Here is a 19,050-nt window from a genome sequence, read left to right on the forward strand (position 1 = left end):
TTCGGCGCATTATCTCTTCTTCGCCTGTCTCGCTCTTGCTTCCTGCTAGAGCGCCCCCTGGAGGCCGGAGGCCGTAAAAATTCATAAGTATGGATTAATTGTTTTTCCATTATTTGTAATGGGAAAATATGATTCGGAATCACTTCTCGAACAGCCTTCTGGAACGGATTGTGTTCGAAAACCGAGGCTCCACTGTATATTATATTATATTGGTCCATGGACAAGGCGGCTCGGTGGTGCATTGGGTAGCACGTCCGCCTCACAGTTAGGAGGGTGCGGGTTCGATTCCACCTCCGGCCCTCCCTGTGTGGAGTTTGCATGTTCTCCCCGGGCCCGCGTGGGTTTTCTCCGGGCACTCCGGTTTCCTCCCACATCCCAAAAACATGCTTGGTAGGCCGATTGAGCACTCCAAATTGTCCCTAGGTGTGAGTGCGAGTGCGGATGGTTGTTTGTCTCTGTGTGCCCTGCGATTGGCTGGCAACTGGTTCAGGGTGTCCCCCGCCTACTGCCCGTTGACGGCTGGGATAAGCTCCAGCACGCCCGCAACCCCCGTGGGGACTAAGCGGTTCAGAAAATGGATGGATGGATGGTCCATGGACAAACAAAACATTCAAGTAAACAATACAAAAAGTAAAAACAAGAAGGCACAAAGAATGAACAAATACGAGCAATGAATAAATAATAAATAAAGGGTGTCCCCCGCCTACTGCCCGATGACGGCTGGGATAGGCTCCAGCACGCCCGCGACCCCCGTGGGGACTAAGCGGTTCAGAAAATGGATGGATAAATAAGAGCAACATGGTTGAAACGGAGCAATTGTGCATACAGCAGACAGTCTGTATATAGCGCAAAAGTACAGTAGGAGTAGTGCAAGGCAGCCAACGTGGCCCAAAAGGCCAGGACGTTATGCAGTCGAGGGTGGAGGGGGAAGAGAGTTCAGGATCCTAACAGCCTGGAGTACGAAGCTGTTGATGAGTCTGGTGGTGCGGGAGTGCAGGCTTGTGTACCTCTTCCCAGAGGGCAGTACAAACAAAGTGTGAGTGGGGTGACTCACATCACTCACAATCGTGGTCGCCTTGTGGGTGAGATGGGAGGTGTAAATGTCCTTCAGGGAGGGGAGTGAAGCACCAATAATCCTTCCAGCTGTGTCCACTATTTGCTGCAGGGCCTTCCTGTTGTACTCAGTGCAGCTTCCACCCCACACAGCGATACAGCTGTCTCCAGCACTCTCAATGGTGCCTCGATAGAATGTGGTCATGACGGCCGGTGGAGCACTTGCTCGCCTGAGTTTCTGCAGGAAGTACAGGCGCTGAGCTTTCTTTGCCGGTGATGTGGTGTTGGTGGTCCAGGAGAGGTCTTCACTGATGTGCACCCCCAGGAATCTGGTGCTGCTCACTCGCTCCACCACAGCACCGTCGATGGTCAGTGGCAGGTGTTGGGTGTGACCCTTCCGGAAGTCAACAACAATCTCCTTGGTCTTGCTTACGTTCAGCAGGAGGTTGTTGTCCCTGCACCACGTGGTCAGAAGGTCGACCTACGACCTGTATTGAGTCTCGTCGCCCTTGGTGATGAGACCCACCAGAGTCGTGTCGTCAGCAAATTTCACTACGCGGTTGTTGCTGTCGGTTGTAGTGCAGTCATGCGTCAGCAGGGTGAAGAGCAGCGGACTGAGCACACAGCCTTGGGGGGCCTCTGTGCTCAGCGTGATGCTGCTTGAGATATTGTCGCCAACACGTTCTACTTGAGGCCTCTGACAGAGTAAGTCCAGTAGTCAGTTGCAGAGGTAGGTACTGAGTCCCAGTTTGTCGAGTTTGCAGATGAGTCGCTGTGGTACAATGGTGTTGAATGCAGAACTGAAGTCCACAAACAGCAATCTCACATACGAGTCTCTTTTTTCCAGGTGGGTGAGGGCTGAGTGGAGGGCAGAGCAGATTGCATCCTCAGAGGACCGTTTGGCTTGGTATGCAAACTGGAAGGGGTCAAGGGTGTGTGTGTGTGTGTGTGTGTATGTATGTATATATGTATGTATGTACGTACGTACCAGTGTCGTGCGGTGAGGTTCATGACTGGGGAGGCACTGACGTGTGCCCCCCCCCCCCCCCACACACACACACACACCCCGGCAACTAACCGTGTCACAAAAAAGGTTGGGGAACGCTGCTCTAGAGTGGCTTATTCATTATTTCATTTGAACTATTTTTATTAAAATCTCATATCAGCAGTCTTCACACATTAAAACACTCAATAAAGCACATGGAATCAAAAACTTGATTTCGATCGTGCACACCACTCCGTTTGAAGAGACATGCTCCAAAGTCCCGCTGTCCGAATCAAACCTTTTAAGTCCGGAGTTGGTCTTCCTTTACTGATGACCTCGTGCTTCGACTGGAAATCCATAGTTGAAAATAGTTTGGATATGTAATATTCCATTGTAAAACGAAATGTAAAAACGAGGAACCCCCCCCCAAAAAAACCCGAATGTAAAACGAAATAAATGGACGACTGCTCCTCAGTTGTTCACTGTAAATTAGTTAAATTTAAGTAAGTAATTTTAAACTAAAACTTGATATGGCTGCATTGCAGGTTGGTGCGTAATGTTTCTTTGAATTTGATCTTTTTTTTCTTTTTCTTGTAGAAAACACTTTGTATGTACTGTACAACCAAATTAATACTATTATACTGTAGTTCCAGCTTGAAAATATAAACGTCTCTTCAGACGTCAGTGTGCTGAAAACGTGACACACACACACACACACACACACACACACACAGTGACAACTTTAATATATGTACGTACCAGGGACGTGGCAGCCTCCCCTGCCATCATGAAAAGGGGAAAAAAACTAATTTAATTGTTTTTATTATAAAGTCATTCTCCTTTTAATTTCAGTAGTTTTGCATCATTTTGGACTAAAATCACTGAATTTTTTATGTTAGTTTAAAACCGAAGACGATTTGCTCGGAGGAGCCAACTTCCTGCCTTGCCTCTTCTGAGGATTGCGTAATCACACGGCTGCCTATGTTGACAGGCTATATACAGTTTGAACTGCTCTCTGTCTTTCCGTCGCTGTTTAAGTATTCAAAAACCGTGTCAAGCATCAGCTTGACTAATTTCCGTAGTCTAGCTGATGTATATAATATCTAGTGTTTTTGTCGTCTGTCTGTAACGTCGTGTTTCTTTAGATGAACAAAACGGCTTTGAAAAGAGACCTTACGGAGGCAACGAAATAAAGTTTCTCCAGCCTTATGGTAGGGGGTGCTAGTGATCCCGGGATGCTTCATGCACCTACCTGTGGAATAAGATATCTCCAGTTCAAATTTACAGTGAACAACTGAGGAGCAGTCGTCCATTTATTTCGTTTTACATTCGTTTTGTTTTTTTTACATTCGTTTTTTTTTTTTTTTTTCCTCGTTTTTACATTTCGTTTTACAATGGAAGATTACATATCAAAACTATTTTCAACTATGGATTTTCGGTCGAAGCACAAGGTCATCAGTAAAGGAAGACCAACTCCGGACTTAAAAGGTTTGATTCGGACAGCGGCACTTTGGAGCATGTCTTTTCAAACGGAGTGGTGCGCACGATCGAAATCAAGTTTTAGATTCCATGTGCTTTATTGAGTGTTTTTATGTGTGAAGACTGCTGATATGAGATTTTAATTAAAATATTTCAAATTAAGTAATGAATAAGCCTCCCCTGTCATGAACCTCACCGCACGTCACTGCTTTTCACATACTTGGTATCATAAAATCATAAGGCCGGTTTCATAGACATTCATCAATCCATCCATTTTTTCTGTACCGCTTAGTCTTCACGGGGGTCGCGGGTGTGCTGGAGCCTATCCCAGCCGTCATCGGGCAGTAGGCGGGGGACACCCCGAACCGGTTGCCAGCCAATCGCAGGGCACACAGAGACAAACAACCATTCGCACTTGCACCTAGGGACAATTTGGAGTGCTCAATCAGCCTACCAAGCATGTTTTTGGGATGTGGGAGGAAACCGGAGTGCCTGGAGAAAACCCACGCGGGCCCGGGGAGAACATGCAAACTCCACACAGGGTGGGCCGGAGGTGGAGTCGAACCCGCACCCTCTTAACTGTGAGGCGGACGCGCCACCGAGCCGCCTTCAAAGAAATTAATAATAGAAAAGAAAGAAATGAAAAGAAATCTGTTTTTTTTAAACAATAGGTTATAACTTACCATTTGGAGCCACTGATAGGAAGATGGACAGTAGGACAAAAGGCCAATGACGATTCATGTCCTGACAAAAAAAATAAAAAAAATAATTATTGTCCAACGAAATGAATTGCATATAGCTATGAATGACAATAGTAGTTGTTGATACATAAAATATGTATCAATGCCAGCGACATCAGTGCCATGTGAGGGTCTTCTCCAAAGCTGGAGAGGGAGTGACGCAGAAGAGCCAATTAAAGCCAAGCACTGTGAAGACAATTATTTTTTTGAATGAAAATTGGTGAACCATCCCAATGACTACAAAGTCACACAATCGCCATTTCCTAAATTTTCCATCCATCCATCCATCCCTTTTCTGAACCGCTTAGTCCCCACGGGGGTCGTGGGCGTGCTGGAGCCAATCCCAGCTGTCATCGGACAATAGGCAGGGGACACCTTGAACCGGTTGCCAGCCAATCGCAGGCCACACAGAGAAAGCAACCATTTGCACTCGCACCTAGGGACAATTTGGAATGCTCAATCAGCCTGTGTTGTGGGAGGAAACCGGAGTGCCCGGAGAAAACCCACGTGGGCCCGAGGAGAACATGCAAATTCCACACAGGGAGGGCCGGAGTTGGAATCGAAACCGGACCCTCCTAACTGTGAGGCGGACGTGCTACCCAGTGCGCCACCGAGCCGCCTTCCTAAATTTTCTATTAGTTACAAAAGCACTATCCCAGTTGCAGAAGCACATTTCTCACATTTCCCGTAACATTTTATCCACATATGCTTAGTTATTCATTAATACATAAATACCTAAATAACCTACAATAAAAGCTTCATTGATTATTAAGCATGCATCAAAATGGCTATTTATTGCATTCATACCTTAAAACGCATTAAAATACACGAGTTTGGATTTTTTGCCTTTTATTTTTATTGTTGTCATTATTACCAGAGCAAGCCACATTAGTCATTCATTAATTATGGCACGTGTTCGTCAGAGAATTCCCTCAAAGGTAGTACTCAAAGAAATCCACCAGATGGCACCCTTCAAAGTGTATCAAAGGCTTCAAAGTAGCATTTTTAGTTTAGAGCAGTTGTGTTGAAGTGATTCATTGGTTCATAAGGCATCAAAATTGCCATCACTAGCGAACGGCGTCTATATACATGCCCTAATCAGGGGGTAACACAGGACAGGTGGTGGCGGTCATCGCTGATTAGCACGCACAGTTCTGTATTGGTAATGCACGCCCCGAGGCCTTGCGAGGAGGACGCGTCAAGGCCAGCAGGGCGAGAGCTGAAACGTGACACATCTGCGCACGAAGGAAAAACCTTTCTTATTTAGTGTGTTTGTTGGTGCACTAGTGTTCATCTTAACATTGTTTGCATATGGTCCAAAATTATACTTTGTGCACAGTCACAACTTTCTTACAATCCGTCTGTACTTAATATCAACCTGATATTTGTCCGTAGACTTTTATACAGCCTTATTATTGTATTTGTCTGATAAGTCTGAATCTTGCACATAAGACAAGAATAAACAATCCGTACAACCCTTACAATCCGTCTGTACTTAATATCAACCTGATATATGTCTCCGTAGACTTTTATACAGCCTTATTATTGTATTTGTCTGATAAGTCTGAATCTTGCACATAAGACAAGAATAAACTTCCTGAAACTACTCTGTATATTCTAGAAGTGAAAGCCATTAAACTGGAAAGTATTCTTTATCCATTCCCTGGTAAATGTATAAGTTGACTTTACAGATGACTAAGTATACTAATATTTAGTCATCTGTAAAGTCAACTTCAGTCAACTTCCTCATCGAAAAAAAGAAGCTTCTGCTCATTTTTTGCATCATGGTTTGTCAGATAAGGATAGACAGGAAGAGAAACACTATTCACTATGTAGCTCACCGTTATACAGAAGACTGCTGGACAGGACAGGAAGTATGACTCAACCAGAGACATGAGAATGGAAAACATGCTACACAAGTTTACGTGCATTTTAAGCAAAAAAGGAGAACTTGAGCAGCACTGGTAGTCATGCTGAGTAAGTTATTCTAAATAGTTTAAAATGTATTGCACATAGTGCAATTTTATTTTAATTCCAACAAATATATTTCCATTACACAAGATATTTTATTCACTAAGTGGGAGTTTCACTTTAGTAAAACCTAAATAAATACATAAAAAAGTCCAGACTGATATTCCATATTAGGGTGGCAAAGTTCCAATTTAATGCCCCACCCACAGGCACTTCTCATTCTTTTTCGTTCCATTGTGTCTAAACCCATGTTTTTTGGTTGATATTCTGAATAATTCTTCTATTCTTCTATAATGTTTTGAATCTGTAAATTATCAACAATGAATAAAAATTTTTGGCATGGGAAGAAAGTTAACAAATATTAACAAAGTTAACAAATATTGATGGATGGATGGATGGATGGATGGATGGATGGATAGATAGATAGATAGATAGATAGATAGATAGATAGATAGATAGATAGATAGATAGATAGATAGATAGATAGATAGATAGATGGGATAGGCTCATCGCACCCACGACCCCCGTGAGGAGAAGCAGTTTAGAAAATGGACTAGAAAATGGATATTATAAAGTGGATTCATAAAAAGAGTAATTAAAAAAGTTTTCTGTATTATGTGTGCTGTGTTCATGTCTGATGTTATGTACAGCACTTTGTTAAAATTGTGTGTGTGTGTTTTTAAAAGTGCTCTGTGTGAAGTAATTAAGCAACAAAGACTATGAGGAATGATTTGCCGATTTTGGTTGCAACAGATTCTTGTGAAAAGAAGAAACAAAGAGCGTATAACTTATGGGCTATGTGCATGACTGTGAATTTTCTCTCCCGTTGGTGTAATTATGATGGGTTAATTTAAGTTCAAGCGTTAGAGAAATTGTTGTAGTAGTAGGAGTGCAACGTTTTTTTTTTGTTTTTTACAAAGTGTAAGATTTACCATACTATTACGGTGTCATTTTATAACTATGTGATTTTTTAACCAAACTATTTTCTTGGAGCTGTTTAGTTTTGCATATACTGGACTGGATATTAACTGGACTGGCAGAAAATGAGTTAAGAATCGACCCCCCAAAATTAGCCTCTTAAGAAATTAAGATACATATTTTCTTCGAATTCCCTTACATCTTTCAGATATATAACTTGGAAAGAAAATAACATTTCACTCACTGCACAAAAAGTTTGTTTTTTTGTGTTTGAACTCTTCACAGAAACAATTTTCGCCGTCAGTTGAAAATTGTCATTTTTTCAAATAAAACTTTTATTTTTATTAAAACGTTTCCATTTCTCACATTTCTAAAAACTGAGTTTTGTATTGTTCCATCAGTTTTGCAATCATATACAATATTATTCAAACTAAAATACTGTCCTTTCCAAGTGAGCCCATATACAGATTTACAATTACAATATTATACTATTAATCAAAAGAACTATGCAGTTGTGTTGTATCGGATTACTTGGCAAAGTTTATATTCACACAACAGAAGACTTTTTTTACTCACTCAGTATTGTCTAGGAGTAGCATCAAAATGTGGATAAGTATCATGGTAGTAGTATGTTTTAATTCAGATGAATGTATATGGATCTTGTTTCTCTATAATGTGTCTCTATAATTCAGTCGATATCCTCATGCGTTTGCATTTGGTAGTCAAACATATGAACATTAAATAATACTCAAATAATTAAATAGCCATTGTTTCCTCATTTTTCCCTCAGGCACTGATTAGCAGTAATAATTTATTTGTAAAAAAATCTAACTCACAAGAATGAGGAAGATGCTTGCTGCCTCTGGGTGACGGTTATGCCAAAGACTGCCTGGCAGGAAGTATAACGAGTCTGCACTTGCAACACCTTCTCAGCTTCGTGCATAGACAAATAGTCTCAGACAGTTAAATGCATGAATATTGAGACCCCAGAAGTTTTGTTGAGGGTTGATTTTTTGAACACTTCCCCCTCCCCTGCTTTAACTATTTACACATACTTTTTCATTTGTGTTTGAATGAATATGACAAAATTACAAAATTATTGATGTATTTAACATTTATTTAACAAGGGAAACACTTTTTGAAGCATACAATCTCATGTCTTCACAAAGAGGCAGCAGAAAATATAAAATATAGTCAAATATCAACCAGCAGCATGTTTGAAATGTAGCATTTTTTCCCATAATTCCATGGAATATTGACTTTCACATATGCATCCATCCATCCATCCATTTTCTGAACCGCTTAGTCCCCACGGGGGTCGCGGGCGTGCTGGAGCCTATCCCAGCCGTCATCGGGCAGTAGGCGGGGGACACCATGAACTGGTTGCCAGCCAATCGCAGGGCACACAGAGACAGACAACCAATCGCACTCACACTCACACGTAGGGACAATTTGGAGTCTTCAATCGGCCTACCAAGCATGTTTTTGGAATGTGGGAGGAAACCGGAGTGCCCGGAGAAAACCCACACGGGCCCGGGGAGAACATGCAAACTCCACACAGGAAGGGCCGGAGGTGGAATCGAACCCGCACCCTCCTAGCTGTGAGGCGGACGTGCTACCCAGTGCGCCACCGAGCCGCCTTCACATATCCATGTACAAAAAAATACTACTGTTTACTTAGCATTTGGCCTTCCCTTCGTAAATTCAATCCATGAAGTTACTAGACTGTTCATTTTGGACTCCCTTCCTGGTCTATAGTGCTATAAAAATGCCGTCTTTAAATATGAATGAATGCAATTTTTACTTCAAGCAAGCATAAAATGAAAAAGCAAAAGTCAGAAGAAAAAAATAAAACAGGTATCTACAAAACAGCATATACACATGCTCAGAAAGGGAGTAGAAAGTAGAATTTTTTTTCTTACCCCTTTGTAACTTATACTACAACACTATTGCAATTGTAGATACCATATCATATACACTATTTTTACACACACGAACACACACGCACACCACCCACACACGCACAAACACACACACACACACACACACACACACACACACACACACACACACACACACACACACACTCTCACGCACACACACACACACACACACACATATACACTATATAATCTCATCCAAAAGCATATGGTAATAAAATCAAAATATATGCAAGTCAATAACAATGTTGCGAGAATACAGGGTCTCCACTTACCAAGATCGGGCTGTGAAAAATCTGAAGATTTTTCTTATCTAAGATTCAGCCTCCTACAACACCGGTCCACGCCCTGGTACCATTCTGTGGACCACTCAGTAACAGGACATAGAGATATTAGAAGAAAAAAAGTGACGGCTCCCAAAATCCAGGAAGCAGGGCCCCGACACTTTACGGGCAGGGGGGAAACAGGAACGGATCAATACTCCATAGCGGTTCAGTACTCTGCAGAGGCATCTGAATCCTCAAAGTCAGGAGCCGAACCCGAGAGCGGCGGTGCCGGAACACCTACAACAGGGGAAACAACAGGTAACATGTATGGATGAGGATTGCAAATGTGCAAAAGCACTGAAAAGTAGCCGGGATATATATATACACACAGAATGACCTCCAGCAGGCTACTGGTGTGAATGTTTCTGCCCAAACAGTCAGAAACAGACTTCACGAGGGTGGCATCAGGGCACGACGTCCTGTAGTGTGCCCTGTGCTCATTGCTCAGCACCGTGGAGCTTGATTGGCATTTGCCATTGAACACTAGAATTGGCAAGTCCGCCACTGGCGCCCTGTGCTTTTCTTCGTCTCATTAGGAGCATGGGGTGGGGGGGGGTGGGGGGGGGGGGGCGGGCACACAAGATATTGAAAATAATTTTGAGTTGCAGAAATTGAATTTAGGCAAAATGGACGAGCCTGCCATATAATTTTTTCACTGAGTATTTTGGGGTGTCTATATACTGAGCCCTATGTAGGCTGAAAACTTTTATTTCCATCAAAAGATGTGGCGTCCTTTTGTTCCTGAGACATTAAACTGTCCATATCAGTATAGATACCCCCCCAAAAAATTTCACAATTGAAATCTGATGTTTTTTCAAAGTGTTCCTTTAATTTTTTTGAGCAGTGTATATATATATATATATATATATATATATATATATATATATATATATTAAAAAAAACTTTTTCCTCACCCCCCGTGGGTGGTCTCTTTTTCCCTTCAAGGTCGGGTCCTCTACCAGAGGCCTGGGAGCTTGAGGGTTCTACGCAGTATCTTTGCTGTTCCTAGTCCTGCACTTTTCTGGACTGAGATGTCAGATGTTTTTCCTGGGATCTGTTTCAGCCACTCCTCCAGTTTGGGGGTTACTGCCCCTAGTGCTCCAATGACCACAGGTACCACTGAAGTCTTCACTCTCCAGGCCTTCTCCAGCTCTTCTCTGAGCCCTTGATATTTCTCAAGTTTCTCATGTTCCTTTTTCCTAATGTTACCATCATTTGGGATGGCTATGTCAACCACAACGGCTTTCCTCTGCTCTTTGTCCACCACCACAATGTTCGGTTGGTTCGCCATTACCATTCTGTCTGTCTGGATCTGGAAGTCCCAGAGGATCTTGGCTTAGTCATTCTCTACCACCTTTGGAGGTGTTTCCCACTTGGATCTTGGGACTTCCAGTCCATACTCTGCACAGATGTTCCTGTACACTATTCCAGCTACTTGGTTATGGCGCTCCATGTATGCTTTACCTGCCAGCATCTTACACCCTGCAGTTATGTGCTGGATTGTCTCAGGACCTTCTTTGCACAATCTACACCTGGGGTCTTGTCTGGTGTGGTAGATTTGGGCCTCTATTGCTCTGGTGCTCAAGGCCTGTTCTTGTGCAGCCAGGATCAGTGCCTCTGTGCTGTCCTTCAGACCAGCTCTTTCTAGCCATCTCAAATGGGCGATATATATATATATATATATATATAGATAGATAGATAGATAGATAGATAGATAGATAGATAGATAGATAGATAGATAGATAGATAGATAGATAGATAGATAGATAGGGAGTCGTCACCTTATGGCCTTCATGCCCCTGGTAGGGTCACTCATGGCAAAAGGGTCCTAGGTGAGGGGCCAGACAAAGCACGGCTCAGAAGACCCCTTATGATGAATGAAATATATGGAACTAGTTTTCCCTCGCCCGGACGCAGGTCACCGGGGCCCCGCTCTGGAGCCAGGCCTGGAGGTGGGGCTCAAAGGCAAGTGCCTGGTGGCCGGGCCTTTGCCCATGGGGCCTGGCTAGGCACAGCCCGAAAAGAAAACGTGGGTCCCCCTTTCCATGGGCTCAACACCTGTAGGATGGGCCAAAGGGGTCAGATGCAAAGCGAGCTGGGTGGAGGGCAAAGGCAGGGACCTTGGCGGTCCGATTCCCGGCTGCAGAAGCTGGCTCTTGGGACATGGAATGTCACCTCTCTGGCGGGAAAGGAGCCCGAGCTGGTGTGTGAGGCAGAAAAGTTCCGACTAGAAATAGTCTGACTTGCCTCCACATATAGTTTGGGCTCTGGTACAGGCCCTCTCGAGAGGGGCTGGACTCTCTTCCACTCTGGAGTTGTCCACGGTGAGAGGCGTCGAGCAGGCATGGGCAAACTTATTGCCCCCCGGCTGGGCGCCTGCACATTGGGGTTCACCTTGGTGAACGAGAGGGTAGATTCCGTATGCCTTCGGGTGGGGGGACGGGTCCTGACTGTTGTTTGTGCCTATGCACCGAAACGCAACTCAGAGTACCTACCTACTTTTTGAGGTCCTTAGAAGAAGTGCTGGAGACCGCTCATTCTGGGGACTCTATCGTTCTACTGGGTGACTTCAATGCTCACGTGGGCAATGAAAATGAGACCTGGAAGGGCGTGATTGGGAGGAACGGCCCCCTCGATCTAAACCCGAGCAGTGTTCTATTATTGAACTTCTGTGCTTGACACGGATTGTCAATAATGAACACCATGTTCAAACATAAGGGTGTCCATGTGTGCACTTGGCACCAGGACACCCTAGGCCGCAGTTCGATGATCGACTTTGTAGTCGTGTCATCGGATTTGCGGCTGCATGTTTTGGACGCTCGGGTGAAGAGAGAGGCCAAGCTGTCAACTGATCACCACCTGGTGGTGGGTTGGCTCCGATGGTGGGGGAAGATGCCGGTCTGACCTGGCAGACCCAAACGCTCCGTGAGGGTCTGCTGGGAACGTCTGGCAGATTCCACTGTCAGGAAGAGCTTCAGCTCCCACCTCCGGCAAAGCTCTTCCCACGTCCCGGGGGAGGCGGGAGACATTGACTCCGAGTGGACCATGTTCTGTGCCTCCATTGTTGAGGCAGCCGACTGGAACTGTGGCCGTAAGGTGGTCGGTGCCTGTCGTGGCGGCAATCCCGAACCCGCTGATGGACACTGGCGGTAAGGGATGCCGTCAAGCTGAAGAAGTAGTCCTATCGAGCCGTTTTGGCCCGTGGGACTCCGGAGGCAGCTGACAGGTACCGGATGGCCAAGCGGAACGCGGCTTCGGCGGTTGCTGAGGCAAAAACCCGGGCGTGGGAGGAGTTTGGCGAGGCCATGGAGAATGACTTCTGGACGGCTTTGAGTCAAGCTGAAGAAGGAGTCCTATCGGGCCGTTTTGGCCTGTGGGACTTTGGAGGCAGCTGACAGGGACCGGATGGCCAAGCGGAACGCGGCCTCTGCAGTTGCTGAGGCAAAAACCCGGGCGTGGGAGGAGTTTGGCGAGGCCATGGAGAATGACTTCCAGACGGCTTTGAGGAGATTCTGGTCCACCATCCGGCGTCTCAGAGAGGGAAGCAGTGCACCCTCAACACTGTTTACAGAGGAGATCGTGTGCTGCTGACCTTGACTCGGCACGTCATGAGTCGGTGGGGAGAATACTTCGAAGACCTCCTCAATTCCACCTACACGCCTTCCATTGTGGAAGCAGGGCCTGGAGACTCTGAGGCAGACTCTCCAATCTCTGGGGTCGAAGTCACTGAGGTAGTTAAAAACTCCTCGGTGGCAAAGCCCCGGGGGTGGATGAGATCCGCCCGGAGTTCCTAAAGGCTCTGGATGTTGTGGGGCTGTCATGGCTGACACGCCTCTCCAACATTGCGTGAACAATCGGGATGGTGCCTCTGGATTGGCAGACAGGGGTGGTGGTTCCCCTCTTTAAGATGGGGGACCGGAGGGTGTGTTCCAACTACAGAGGAATCACACTCCTCAGCCTCCCTGGCAAGGTCTATTCAGGGGTCCGTCGGGAAGCCGTACCTCAGATTCAGGAGGAGCAGTGTGGCTTTCGTCCTGGCTGTGGAACAGTGGACCAGCTCTACACCCTAGACAGGATCTTCGAGTGTGCATGGGAGTTCGCACAACCAGTCCACATGTGTTTTGTGGACTTGGAGAAGGCGTTCGACCATGTCCCTCGGGAGGTTCTGTGGAGGGTGCTTCGGGAGTACGGGGTGCCGAGCCAACTGATAAGGGTGGTTCGGTCCCTATATCACAGATGCCAGAGTTTGGTCCACATTTCCGGCAGTAAGTCAGATTTGTTCCCAGTGAGGGTTGGACTCCGCCAAGGGTGCCCTTTGTCACCGATTCTGTTCATAACTTTTATGGACAGAATTTCTAGATGCAGCTGAGGCGTTGAGGGGGTCCGGTTTGGGGACCTTAGCATCGCGTTTCTGCTTTTTGCAGATGACGTGGTGCTGTGATCTCCAGCTCTCACTGGAGCGGTTCGCAGCAGAGTATGAAGCGGTCGGGATGAGGGTCAGCACCTCCAAATCCGAGTCCATGGTCCTCGGTTGGAAAAGGGTGGAATCCTCTCCGGATCGGGGATGAGATCCTGCCCCAAGTGGAGGAGTTCAAGTATCTTGGGGTCTTGTTCACGAATGAGGGTGCAGCGTCGGCAGTAATGCGGACTCTGTACCGGTCCGTCGTGGTAAAGAGAGAGCTGAGCCAAAAGGCAAAGCTCTCGATTTACCGGTCGATCTATGCTCCTACCCTCACCTATGATCACGAGCTATGGGTCGTGACCAAAAGAACGAGATCCAGGATACAAGCGGCCAAAATGAGTTTTCTCCATAGGGTATCCGGGCTCTCCCTTAGAGATAGCGTGAGAAGCTCGGTCATCCGGGAGAGACTCAGAGTAGAGCCGCTGCTCCTCCACGTTGAGAGGAGCCAGATGAGGTGGCTCGGGCATCTCATCAGGATGCCTCCTGGACGCCTCCCTGGAGAGGTGTTCCGGGCATGTCCTACCGGTAGGAGACCCCGGGGATGACCCAGGATCTGCTGGAGAGACTATGTCTCTCAGCTGGCCTGGGAACGTCTTGGGATCCCCCGGGATGAGCTGGATGAAGTGGCAGGGGAGAGGGAAGTCTGGGAGTCCCTCCTAAAGCTGCTGCCCCTGCAACCCGACCCCGGATAAGCGGAAGAAGATGGATGGATGGATGGATGGATGGATGGATGGATGGATGGATGGATGGATGGATGGATGGATGGATGGATGGAGACGTGGTTAGGTGAAACCCAAACTGACAACGGCTGTCTGGATTTCTCACGGACCAATCAGGATGAGGGAACTGTAATAGATTACCCCACTCACAGACACTGCCAGGTCAATCTAAGCTGCAGCTTTGAATTGGACATCACTTTTTCTTTGGATTGTTTTATATTATGTATTCTATGTGCCCTCTCTGCATCCATTGCAGCCTGGTCATCCTGGAAGGGGGTTCCTTCCATCTCTGGTCCCTTCTCAAGGTTTCTCTTTTTTTTCCTTGCCTTCCTGGGAGTTTAAGATCAGGGGATGTTCGAGAATAATTGTTAATTTTTTGTATATGTGAAGCCCTTTGAGACTTGCCTGTGATTTAGGGCTATATGAATAAACGACGCAGGTAGATTGTGTTTCAAGAAATGGGCAAAATCAAATATTAAAAAAATAAATAATTGAAAAATATCATCACGGTTAAAATTAACTGAATTAAAAAATTAGGTCATACATTACGAATAAACCTCCTGTAGAAGTTTGCAAATCCGAGGAAATGATGTTACTTCTTTCTTCTTTTAAGGTAACTGCCTACACCTTCGCCATCAGAATGCTTCCCTCGGCTATTATGTAGCCCAGAAAAGACACCGACTTCACGAGGAACTCACTTCTCCGCCTTGACAAACAGGGCGTTCTTGAGGAGGCGGCTGAGGACGGACTGGACGTGGATGACGTGTTCGGACATCGTACAGGAGAAAATGAGAATATCGTCGCGGTAGATGAACACGAAGCAATTAAGCATGTCTTGGAGGACGTCGTTGATTAGTGCCTGAAAGACAGCAGACCCGTTGGTAAGGCCAAAAGGTACTACCAGATACTCATCATGGCCGCTGGGGGTGTTGAAAGCGGCCTTCCACTCGTCCCCCTCTCTTATGCGGACGAGGTGATAGGCATTCCTTAAATCCAGCTTTGTGAAGCATGTGGCTCCTTCAAGAAGCTCAAATGCAGAGGACAAAAGAGGCAAAGGGTAGCGATTTTTCACGGTGATGTCATTAAGGCCACGTTCATCGATGCAGGGACGAACCGTGCCGTCCTTCCCTTCAACGAAGAAGAACCCAGCTCCCAGTGGGGAAAATAAGGGTTGGATGATTTAGGCCACTAGGGAGTCCTTGATGTAGGCATCCATTTCTTGCCTCTCGGGGACCGACAGAGAGTACAGGTGACCCCTTGGGGGCGCCTGGCAGGAGGTCTATTGTGCAGTCGTAAGGCCGATGAGGTGGCAGAGAGGTGGCCTTGGCTTTACTGAACACTTCACCGAGGTCATGGTAGCAGCAGGAATCCCGGTGAGATCAGGTGGTGGGCGAGTGGAGCAGGAGCCCATTACAATGATAGCTAGCTTCAGGCAGTTTTGATGGCACTTAGAGCTCCACTCCCGCACAACCCCAATCTACCAGTCGATGTGGGGATTGTACTGCCACAACCAAGGATGAGGGGTTGGACTGGAACTGACAACAGGTGGAACTGGATGATTTCTTGATGGTTATCTGACAGCAGCATCGTCACTGGGGCAGAAATGTGGCTGACGGTGCCTATGAGGCGTCCGTCGAGCGCACATGCAGGAATGAGTTCTGGCAGGGACAGATTGCCGAGCCGCAGCTTCTGGGCGAGGTGTAGGTCCATGAGGTTGGCATCCACTCCGGAGTCCACCAAGGTGGACAGATCGTGGACTTCATTAATTAATAGCCGAGCCGGCAGCAGGGTATTGCAGCCGGCGGGAGCGGGGACTGTAGTCGAGCTCACGCAGATTCCCCGACCCCCGCGTGACCCCCTTTCTCTTCCTGGGCACCTTGCTACTCGGTGCCCCTCACCTCTGCAGTAGAGGCAGAGGCTGTCAACCAATCGCCACTGACACTCGTTCGGCCCTGCCCGGTCTGAACGATCTGTTCGGGGAGGAGCCTGGACAGTCCGGCCACCCAGTCTCCGAGTTCGGTCCTAAACCACGTGACGTGTCGTCGACCACATTCCTTGCGCCGCGCCTGAACGCGGCAGTCGGTTCATGTCACCAGCTCCACGGCTTCGTCTAGCAACCCGGGGAACTCATGACACCAGCTCATCTTTCAAATAGTCGTCCAGGCTCTCATAAAATATATCAACCACTGAGGACGGGTTCCACGAACTACGGTTAACTGTGATGCAAAAGTTCAAGGTGTGTTCGGTCAGTGGACGACCCTCCGGCAGACACTGAGCATCTCCTGCATCTCGGAAGCAAATGCCTCGACGGAAGTGCAGGTGGTTGTTTGGCGGTCGAACTCAGACGTTCCCCATAGGAGGGCTTTTTCGGTGAGATGCGTGGTGGTGTAGCCCACCTTGGCTCCCTCCGTCTGTGGCTGGAGCGCAAACTGATTCCGGCAGCTTGAGATGAAAGGCTGTACTTGGTTCTGGCTTTCCCACCTTGTGGGCGGACCCATGACAGAGGCGGGCGGACGCAGTTGGGCCGGACGGATGAGCGAAGGGGCAGATGCAGTGGCTCCGCTGCCTTGCAACGCTTGCTGGAGCAGCCAAGTAGGGCTCTGGTCTTGAGCCGATAGCTCCTCCAGCCACGTTTTGGTGAGCGTCAGTCGCCCTGGGAGAGTACTTGGCAAGTATGCTCGTAAGTATGGCTTCAGATAAACAGGTTTGTACGGCTCTGTGCACCACCTGCACCCTTCTTTTAAATAGGCTGTCCCTGTTAGTGGGACATGTCCGCCAGTTAGAGCAGAATAACCTAATAACCGGTTAACATTAGCCCTAAGCAATTTGCTAACACAGATGAGCCTATAAAGAAACATAGCCTTACCAATCCACCTCGGTCTACTGGCTCTCGCACTTTGGTCCTCGGTGACTCTATTACCCATCATTACGCTTAAAAATCCAGCCTGGAGCCACCTGACATTTAAGCTAACCTTAGGAAGCTGGCTCACAGCAGCCCTAGACAATAGCGTAGCACTAACAACACTGGCTACTTGAGTATAGTGACACACGTCGGCTCTAACGATACTGGGATGATGCAATAAGAGATTACAAAGAAAAACTTGGCGAAGACTTGTGATCTCGCCAGAAAGATAAGTCTGCATCGCTGCCTCCATGCCTGCGAGAGGTAATGATGAGAGGTTTAGCAGATTATTCTCGTATAAGCGGTGGCTGGCTAATTTCTGTAAAAATCAGGGTCTGCAGTTCATGGACAATTGTGCTTGATGTCACGTTGCACCACAAGGTGGCTGCGAGTCCCTTCTGTCACTTCTAATGGCACACAAGTGCCACCAGGGGGAATGTGAGCACATGCAAACATCTTTCACTGGGACAAAAACTAAGTGCCAAATATTGCACGACATAATCATCACACACTTCTGGATGTGTTTGTCAATGACAGTGTTGTGAGCCAGGTTAGTCAAAAATATATATTTGAGGTGGTTTGACTTGGTGGTCACAAGTTACCATAGCAGCGCTATGCGCATTTTTTACCTCACTTTGCATTTTGTCCCTCAATAGTACAAACCGGATTCGGTTGGAGTTGGGAAATTGTGTAAAATGTAAATAAAAACAAAATACAATGATTTGAAAATACTTTTTCAACCTACTATATTCAATTGAATACACTACAAAGACAACATATTTAATGCTCAAACTCAAAGTTTATTTTATTTTTCAAATAATTATCTTAGTTGGGAAAGGGCATATTTACCACTTCGTTACATCACCTTTCCTTTTAATAACACTCAATAAACGTTTTGGAAGAGAGGAGACTAATTCTCTTAGCGTCTCATGTGGAATTCTTTCCTATTCTTGCTTGATGAATCGCTTCAGTCGTTCAACAGTCCGGGGTCTTCCCTGTCGTATTTTACGCTTCATAATGCACCACACATTTTCAATGGGAGACAGGTCTGGACTGCAAGCGGGCCAGGGGAGAACCTGGACTCTTTTACTTCGAAGCCACGCTGTTGTAACACGTGCAGAATGTGGCTTGGCATTATCTTGCTGAAACAAGCAGTGGCGTCCATGAAAAAGACGTCGCTTGGATGGCAGCATATGTTGCTCCAAAATCTGTATGAACTTTTCAGCATTTATGTTGCCTTCACAGAAATGTAAGTCACCCATGCCATGGGAACTAATGCACCCCCATACCATCACAGATGCTGGCTTTTGAACTTTGCATTGATAACAGTCTGGATGGTCCGCTTCCTCTTTGGTCCGGAGGACACGACGTCCAGTGTTTCCAAAATCAATTTGAAAAGTGGACTCATCAGACCACAAAACACTTTTCCATTGTGCATCAGTCCATTTGACATGAGCTCGGGCCCAGAGAACCAGGCAGCGTTTCTGGATGTTGTTCATAAACGGCTTTTGCTTTGCATGGTAGAGTTATAACCCGCACTTACTGATGTAGTGAC

The 19,050-nt window shown here is 46.6% G+C and overlaps 1 protein-coding gene across 3 annotated transcripts in view; it reads right to left on the minus strand.

Annotated features, from left to right (window-relative positions):
- The window catches only part of itgb2 (integrin, beta 2), a 108,301-nt gene extending 100,194 nt beyond the window's left edge, over positions 1–8,107 (minus strand). For 2 of the 3 annotated variants that reach the window (XM_049727693.2, XM_049727695.2), the window contains exons 1-2: positions 7,983–8,107; positions 4,201–4,261 (exon numbers count right to left, since the gene is read on the minus strand). In XM_049727693.2, the coding sequence (XP_049583650.1) occupies positions 4,201–4,258 (58 nt within the window). In that variant the 5' untranslated portion in view covers positions 4,259–4,261; positions 7,983–8,107. Of the gene's footprint in view, positions 1–4,200; positions 4,262–7,722; positions 7,911–7,982 lie in introns of those variants that run through there. The other variant, XM_049727694.2, reaches the window with a different exon arrangement.
- Positions 8,108–19,050: the final 10,943 nt, after the last annotated feature.

The sequence above is a fragment of the Syngnathus scovelli genome, chromosome 8 (genome assembly GCF_024217435.2).
Source record: "Syngnathus scovelli strain Florida chromosome 8, RoL_Ssco_1.2, whole genome shotgun sequence".
NCBI lineage: Eukaryota > Metazoa > Chordata > Actinopteri > Syngnathiformes > Syngnathidae > Syngnathus > Syngnathus scovelli.